General features: G+C 42.8%; 1 protein-coding gene across 1 annotated transcript in view; it reads left to right on the plus strand.

The window, feature by feature from the left end:
• The window catches only part of HEY1 (hes related family bHLH transcription factor with YRPW motif 1), a gene marked incomplete at its 5' end in the record, with an annotated part of 1,965 nt that extends 148 nt beyond the window's left edge, over positions 1-1,817 (plus strand). The window contains one exon of the mRNA XM_010164709.1: positions 751-1,817. Within this exon, the coding sequence (XP_010163011.1) occupies positions 751-1,334 (584 nt within the window). The remainder of the gene's footprint in view (positions 1-750) is intronic.
• Positions 1,818-9,031: the final 7,214 nt, after the last annotated feature.

Below are 9,031 nucleotides of genomic sequence, written 5' to 3' on the forward strand. Positions count from 1 at the left end.
GGCACTCCTGCCCCGTGTGCTGTGGGACCGAAAGTGAATGGAAACTCTCACATGTTTCGCCAGCAATTGGGGACCCTCTTCTTGACAGGATTTGTGGCATCGCTGGTGCTGAAACACTTTGCCGTGCTAGCACCAGGTTGTTCTAGAGGAGAGTGATTACAAGTCTCTCTAGCAATGTGTCAGCACTGTGAAGTGAATCGGGTTTTGGCAACTTGGAAAGCACAAAGTTTTTGTTGTTGTCATCAAATGTTTGTTTCTCTGACTTTCTGAAAGTTCAGAACAGAAACTAGAAAAAAATACAGGATGAAGTGAGTAGCGAAGACAATTAGCAAAAATGGTGAAATGTACTTTTAGGAAAAAAGTCTGTTGCCTGCAGAAGTCCCCTCTGATAAGTTAAGACTTGTGTTTCTAATGAATTTCTCTACGCTGTGGTTTTGCTTGCACTGGGGAGGCATGAAAAGAACAAAAGTACTTTCCTCCAGTGGCAGTGTGCAATTTCAGTTTAAAAATGGCAGTTGTGACTGGTCTTGGGACTTGCAGCATCACAGCACAGATATAAAAGAAAAGCTTGTTAGACAAAAAAAAAAAGAAAGAAAAAAAAGAAGGAGCTTGGCAGCTAATCTATGGTTAGGAATACTAACCACATCCAAGTGAAATATGCTTATAGTAGAGGGTGGAGTGGGGAGGCTGCATGTAGACAATGACTAGAAACCAGCATCTTAGGGTTCCATTCTCTCTTCTTTTTCTTAGGTTATTTTGATGCTCATGCTTTGGCTATGGACTATCGGAGTCTAGGGTTTCGAGAGTGCCTGGCTGAAGTTGCTCGATACCTTAGTATTATAGAGGGTCTGGACGCCTCTGATCCTCTGCGAGTTCGACTTGTGTCTCATCTCAATAACTACGCCTCTCAACGGGAAGCAGCAAGCAGTGCACACGCTGGCATTGGACACATTCCTTGGGGCAGTGCCTTTGGACATCACCCTCACATATCTCACCCGTTGCTGCTGGCTCAAAATGGGCATGGTAACACCAGTACTACAGCGTCTTCCACAGAACCACATCACCAGACCAGAATTGCCGCCCCACATGCTGAAACTTCCTCACTCAGAGTGCCCCCAAATGGCAGCGTTGGACCAGTGCTCCCCGTGGTCACCTCTACTACCAAACTGTCTCCTCCTCTTCTCTCCTCCATGGCATCTCTCTCTGCGTTCCCCTTTTCGTTTGGCTCCTTCCATCTGCTGTCCCCCAACGTGCTGAGCCCGTCTGTACCGACGCAGTCAGCAACCCTTGGCAAACCATACAGACCCTGGGGGACTGAGATTGGAGCCTTCTAAGAACTAACTCTTTAGTAAGGGTGGGGAAGCCTACAAACCTAGCTGAGCTGGGTTATGCCATGCTTAAAGTTGAAGTTCTTAAAAACTGGGACAAAGGTACAGCTTCACCTTAACTAAGTTTGTCTAAAAACTGTCTCTTTGGATTTTTCCTTTTGTTTTCTATGTTTTTGTATTAGCAGTTTTTTAAAAAATAGTTGCTGAAGTTGTCCAAAAATAAAATTACAATAGTGGTTGTTAACACTTGTGTTAGATCTGTGCCGAGCATTTAAATCGCTTTTGTAAACAGTTTGTTTTGAATGTTTTGTTTTTCCTGAGTATGTCAGACTGTCTTTTTATGAAGAGAGATCACCTGTTGCTGTTAGCAATGTCCTAGTTTAGTTATTAATTTTTCCAAGACCACTCTTCTCAGCATTAACAAGCTGTGTTTTTGTTAGTGTTTTGACACTGAGATGTTCTATAAAGAATTAATCTTTTTGTAAACTATATTTGAGTCTTATATTTCTGAACAAAGCCTTGACAAATCAGATGGACCAGCTTTATCTAAGAGCCCAGTTTCTGTTTCTTCTGCAGCGGTTTGCTGTATTTGGTGGTCTCATTCTAGTCCCTAGTGGGCATTTACTCGCATCACAGAACCTCTATGCTATTTCTTCCACCAAAAGGAGCAGCGCATGTTTTGGAGCAAACCCTAGAGTGGGGAGGGTGCAAATGCCAAATTGCACACGGCTATATTGGTGGTGGGTTTAGTTGCTGGGGAGGTGAAGGGAAAAAGAAGTTGTCACCTGCAGTAGTCTTCAAGCTGGAGCCGGTCATACGCATGCTCACTTCATGGGGCTGGATTCTACTTTGAGTTACGGTGAAGTAAGTGTTCTGTTAACGCCGTGTTCTTGGTTAACCGAGGTCAGACTCTTTAATTTCCCTCTGTGAGCTTCAAATTTGCACCTGGAAGGAGCGTTACTGGTATTTCAATAGCCAATGGAACAGTACGGTGGGAACCTGTTCAGTGCACAGCCTTGGTGTGTAAGAGATGAACCATAACCAGTTGATTATCCTGTTGCCTTTTAGGTGCAGTACATGGCCACTGCTCATTTTGTAAGGGCTCTGCTGCATTCTTGTGTGTGTGAGAGTGTGTGTGTGTGCACCTATATTTTGGTTGATTTAATGAGAATCTTAATCTGAACAGGTTTATCTAGTGAGTTCCACTGGACGGGGTTTGACTGCTCTTGTATTTGTGTTGTGGCTAAATAAAGGAAAAAGAACAAAGTATTTTAAATGACATGCTTGTCTGAGATGTATCAGTGCAGAATTCTACGGGTATCATGGGAGATGTTGAACAATTGCTACTTAGTCTTGCTGTGGGCATTTGTATTTACTTTTTTCTTCAAATATTATGGCATTTTTAGCTACACTAGCCGAGTACATAAAGAACTGCAGTGTTTCAGAATAACAGTCGAGGGAAGGAAAATTTAGGATATGTTTTAGGTGTCACTTTTACTTGCCTGGCAGACAGTGAAGACACCAGGGTTACAGCTAGAGAAGTTAAAGCTGTGCTGCCCCCGAATATTCTTATTGCTTTGTGTTAATATTAAAAAGTCATAGTCTTTACAAATGCTGAGTCCTTTCCTGTCTAACTTATGAAATCTTTATCTGTCCTGTAGCTCTGTAACAAAGTCTTGTACCTAAGTCTGGTTTAGCTTGCGTTCAGTGCATTAGTGCAGAACCTACCCGCGGTCTCCAACTGATTGTATATTTGTTGCTGAGCAGTATTACTAACGTCTTAACACTTTGTCTTGACAGGCTTACACGTAGGTAGAAGGTTTTCTTCAAATACAGTCTGTCCTATCTGCAAATCTCTACCTGCAGAACATCAATAACTTCTGGAAGTACCTCACTTCTTTCCTGTGCATTTGAATTTGTAGTACACTTGCGTTGGTAAATGGCACATCCTTGTCTGGATTTAGCTCTGCCAGAATAGCAGAAAGAGCTCGGCCCTGTGGGAGACGAGAGCTTTGTTTAAAGAGGGGCTCTTGGGCCAATTAAGGAGTGGCATTGATGAGAGGCTTTCTCGGAAGAAGGATTGCCGTGAGGCTGGGAAGAGTGTTAGGGCATTTGAGTGCGTAACCTTGTTTTACCTTCTTCCCTAGGCTGTGGGGGACCACTGCTAGAAATGAAGCACAAAACACTATGGGAGCTAGAAATACATAGGTGTTATGGAGGAGAGATTATAGACCATAGTATTTCATGTAGAAACATGAAATAAGAGGCTGTAAAATTCCAAAGCCAGTTTCCTTTTCACAGTGTGTATTGTCTCCTGTTTAATTGTGCTCTGCCCTGTCTCTAATAGGTTTTTATACCAGATTAACAACTCCCACCTAGAAGATGGCTATAGTACAGGCAACTATTCTTTAGATCTTTTAATAAACGGCAATGCTTCTCAGCCTTTTAATGGTTATTTCATTGACATTCAAATGACTTTGTCTGCCTCTAAATAGCTGCCTCTTTTGTGTAGAAAGACCCCTATAATTATTTTTGTTCCACTGTCCTACTCTGGAATGGACTTAAGAAGCAGAGTGCAGTAAAAGTTTAGCTGCTGGTGTTTGTCTCTATATCCACCATCTTCTATTTCCATTACTAATGACAAAGGTAGTAATGAAAAGTACTAATTTTATTTAACTTTTGCAGTAACTTGATATTAATTTTTAGAGGCTCAAAGATCTACTGATTGCTGTTGTAGAAAAAGATGAATGAATTCTAGGAACTCACAAAAGCTAGTAGTTCAAATGGGAAAAGTGTGGCCCAGAAGCTGGAGCACCAGGGTTGGAAGTCCAGGGCTGTATTACTGCTTGTGCTGCTAACTTAGTAGATGATGCTTGGCAACCACTTAATCCCTATCTGTTTTGTCAGCTGTGGAAAAGGAATGGCAGTGTTTGGTCTCCTTTCATCAAGAGACAGTGGTAGCTGGAAATTTTCTGTATCAATGACAAATGCTGTTGTTTCTCAAAAACTACAGTTCTGAGGTGTTCTGCCATTTTTCTTTCCTATAGGATGCTAGGTTTATAAAGCCAAACTGAGAAAGGCAAAATCAGCTTGCTTCTATAGACAGAAGATATCTCCTGAGCCCCAAACATCTACTTGTTTACCCTGTTGCAAAAGAGCAATCCAGGAGCACAAGCTTAACCGGCGGGTTGGTGAAGAAAGGAAATGTGTATGTGACTTAATCCCATGACCCCCCAACTACCTTCAAGTGCTTTGGATGAAAAAGTTGTGTCTGTCCGGAAATCCTTGGGCTAAAGCTTTGTGTGGGATGTAAGATGATGCAGTATTTAATATAAGCAAATATTATCTTCCTTTATTGAGGAAGCTGGATTTAATTGCAGAATAAAGTTAAGAGGCTGGTAAATGCTGCATAAAACCAGATACAAACCTTTGGAAATCCATTCTGTGCTTTGGCAAAAAGGAATAGCTCATGAAAATGACATTTTTTAGCTTTTGGAAAGAAGCTGTCAGTAGTTCTTAAGACAGTTTCTGTTCAGTGCTCCCATCTTAACACTAGTAGCATGACAGAGTTTGTTAGGATCACGCTGAAAACCCCATGAATCCTGGCTATTGCTGTCTTTACTCACACATCAGTGTGTGAGTCCCCAGGTGACAGGAGCCTTCCAAGACTATTGCATAGTGGTGGGAAGCCTGCCAGTTTTTTTGTCCAAGCAACAAACAAGCCCAAGTGAGCACAGATAAACTGAAATCCTTCTTCCTGTTTTATATTGTGAGCATATTCACAAGCGCTTCTTGCCAGAAACTCCCAGTTTGGATCGTAATATACTCTGTACGGAGCTGGAAGCCTGTTGTGAATAGTGTGGAGGTCATGGGCTTTGTGGTGGATGGTGACAAAAATGACTTACAAAGCCCTTTTCTGAGCCCTTATAGGAAAGGTTGCAGAGATGGGCTGTGGTACTTGCCAGGTGACTCACTACACTAAGGCACGAATATGTCCATGTGTTAACCAGCCCACCCAGCCTCAGAGGGCAGTGTGTGCTTTGCCTGTGACAGAATGACTCTCTCCCCACCTGCTCAGCTTATAAATAAAAATTAGAACAATCCCTTTCTTCTAGAGCCAGAAGATACAGGCATTGACTCATGCTTGCAATATAGTAGCTTGACTGAGGTAATAAATGTTGAAATGCCAGTGCCTAGTAAGATACAGGTACTTGAAGGTGTCTTTTGGGACTCTGAAGTGTTCATTTGGTGAAAGCTTTTATTAAGGAAGTACTTAGGTATTATATATTGTTCACTCTTTTTCCAGCTAGTCCCACACAATTTTTTCTCTAGCAAATTTTACGAATTATTCATGCAGCTTGAGGGAGTGGACCAAACTGCCTTGCTTTGACCCATACTGTGTGCAGCCTACCCCAGCCTTCTCAGCAGAGCAAAGTTCACAGAGAGAGTTTATCTTCTGTTTGTTTGTTTTTTGTTTTTTTTTTTTCTTTCTTCAATACATCATGTAACACAGCTGTATAATACAGCAGGGGCTTATTCAAGTGCTCAAAACAGCTGAGCACTAGGGGCATTCTGCCCTGCTTATAGAGCCCTTAGCCACATTACACTGCTCAGACCTCTTCAGAGTCTTTTACCAGGCTGCTTTCTTCAGGAGAAGCCTCCTGGAAAGGAAGGGGGAGTAGCTGGAGTCACATCTGCACTTCTGCTTGTTGGAGCAGCCTCAGCACTGGGAGACCTCTGCAGACTACTCTCTTGATCTCTGCATGGGAAAGGCTTCCTGGAGCTTTCTAGGTGGCTTGTATTTCTCCAAGGTAAGCTGTAAAATCGAGGCACAGGTAGTAGTAACAGGTTAAACACTGACGGTACGTGCATTTCTCTGTTTTATGCTGCTTTCACAGAAGAAAGGATGTTGGAGTAGAAAAATTAGTGGAACAGCTCTGTGAGAGAATGGCAGGGAGCAGGAAGGAAGGCTGATGTGCAGGAGCAGGGGAAAACTGAGGCTGTGAACAGATGAATGAAGGTTTGCATTGTTTGCATAGCCTGTTGCAAAGATACGGAAATAAGTGACATCAGATGATAAAATAAGCTGCACGCAAGTGTGTAAATGGTTCAGAGTGGGGAAGGTAATACTCTTAGTATTCATAGTTGTACTTGTAAGCCAGAATTAGATGAGCAACATAACGAAGACTGAGGCACATAATTTAAAAGCAGTAAGATGCTGAAACAAAGGTGTGTGAATGTCTCCATCAAATTTGGTGGGTCATCGCGCTGGCTAGGGAGGAACCAGGGCTCAGAGGGACTATTGCCGGCTGTAACGATGCATCACAGCATGATTCACTGATTGCATTTGTACCATCTGATCAAGGAGGTCGAGGCCTGGTCTGTGCAGGAGAGGGGATTTGTGACCCAACTTGACTGAATTTGATACATCAGGATAATTGGTATGAGCTCCTAATGACTGGCAGCCGTTTCCACAAATCAGCCTGTATCAGCACACTTAGCTGCTGCTGCTGCAGCCACTTAGCTCCTGGATTTTGGCGTGGTGGTTTTGGGCATGTGTTAGCCATCTATGTATGTATGAGGCCTCCTTTGCCATCAGGTGAGTAGGGCAGGTGCATGTTCAGGCTAGCAGTGGAAAACTAGCTCTGCTAGTAAAAGTGAGTATGGAGCCCTCTTCTGAGATAAGGAACATCTGGCAGAGAGAACACAGAGTTGCTAACTTGCTTTGCATTACATGTCTGCTGTTGATAGTGCAGATAGTAACTTGGTGATACTGGTTCTTATCATCACCAAGTGTGTCTTCTTTAACAGAGAGGCCATTTCAGAGGCTGAATTTCAATATCTAAAGATGAAATGAGAATGGTTGTCATCTGTTGTTGTTCAGCAATAGTTGTGTAAAAGTTTGTGAGATTGGATAGTGATTAGAAGTGTAGCAAAGGGAGCTGAACTATGTGCTGTAGGAGCTCTTTTACATGCTACACAGCAGGTAGATCTATTCTTTACTTCATCAGGAAAACATCAATTTGATTGAGCAATGTTCCCTGTATAATGTAGATTCCTAACTGTCTGTCGATTGCCTCTTTGAATTTCTCTGGGATTCATTGCGTCTTCTGTTAAGAGGAAATTATCAACAACAAGAGGAAATCCTGTACTAGTACTGAATAGTCCTTATTTTAAAGGTACTTCCCTTCTTGTGGGAATTGTATATAATCAGAACAACACTCCATAAAACAGACAAATTATTTTAGAAGGAGACGGGTCAGCCTTTTATTTAAAAGGTCTGACGTTATTGTACATAAGAAAATCAATTGTTAGGGTGGATGACATTCTTCCATGAGCTGCCTGTGCTTCCCAAAGGTGGGGCAAAGTTTAGAGCATTGGTAACAGGAAGCTTGGGCTCCTTAGAGACTTCCATGTTTTCTGGAGCACGCAATGACAAAATTACTTTTTTTCTTCCCCAAAATAACACCAGGAATAATAATAACTTAACTTTACCCTGTTAAGTATTGAAATAGGTGGAGATGTGAATGGTGTGTATAACTGTCGGACAAAACCAAATATCCATTAAGCTGGTGTGGGCAAGGGTAAGATGCGTCGGTCAACGGTGTGTTGTAAAGGCCATGCAAGCAGAAAGAGCAGCTCTTTTGAAGGTGAACCCTTCCCTTCCATTAGGTTTCTGAGATCTAGTCCTCTGTACTTCAGTTCCAGCTGCACAGACCTCTTCCATGACATGAACCAGTATGGGCTGAGCAAGGGACAGGTGCAGCCCCCACCTGAAGCCAGGGGCTGAACTGCCACGTGGCCACAGCTGTGTCCCAAGATTTGGAGCATCAAATCAAACAAGTACACCGAGAGGTGCGACTGTAGATCTGAAGTGAAATGGTTGTCACTCCCTCACCTGTTTAATTGGTGCCTGTTTCAAAAGAGAGGATTGAAATGCCATGTACCCCCCGGCCCAACCAGCCATGAAGCTGTGAGAACCCTGAATGAGTCAGATACTCACTGAAAGAAGTTTAAGCAAAATCTGTTACGGGGCTTTAAAAATCTTTGGGTTGTTGCTGTTTCAGGCGACATTTATCCAATTTTTATCTCCCCTCAGGGAAGTGAGAAGGCTCCCTGCTTCTTCATGGTGGTGACAGAGGTCTACAGGACTCTTTACACAGTCCCCTCAGGCCTGACCTCATCCTGCCAGTGAACAGACCGAAGCCTCGTTTTCCACCCCTGCAGCACAGCAACATCCCAGGCTGAAAGCACAGCTTCAATGGCAGGGCTGGCTGAGAGCCACAGGGGCCCAAGACTGGGAATTCCCATGGACTGCCCCCAGGGACAAAGCTGAAGGAGTGATGCATCAGCTTTCTGGGTAGAAAAATCCCTACTTTACTCTTTCTCTCTCTTTTTTTTTTTTTTTTTTTAAACAGCATCAGTATCCTCATAATGTGCTAGCCAGACAGTCTGAGTTTATGCATTTTTTAAGCAGAGAGGGAGCAGTAATGAAATTATTCTTTAGTTTTCATTTTGGCTGTATACATTCTAATGCAAAAAAAAAAAAAAATCCCTTCTTATTGCCAGGTCCTCTGCTAGGAAGTGCAGCCTTCCCTCCATACTGTTTTCATTGCCTGGCGTGAGATAAAAATCCAGTCTGTACCAAACAGTTGCTGAGAAAGCTGAGATTCAAGCTTTATATAATGAAATACTTTTAATAC

The sequence above is a fragment of the Antrostomus carolinensis genome, unplaced genomic scaffold (genome assembly GCF_000700745.2).
Source record: "Antrostomus carolinensis isolate BGI_N321 unplaced genomic scaffold, ASM70074v2 scaffold39923, whole genome shotgun sequence".
Lineage (NCBI taxonomy): Eukaryota > Metazoa > Chordata > Aves > Caprimulgiformes > Caprimulgidae > Antrostomus > Antrostomus carolinensis.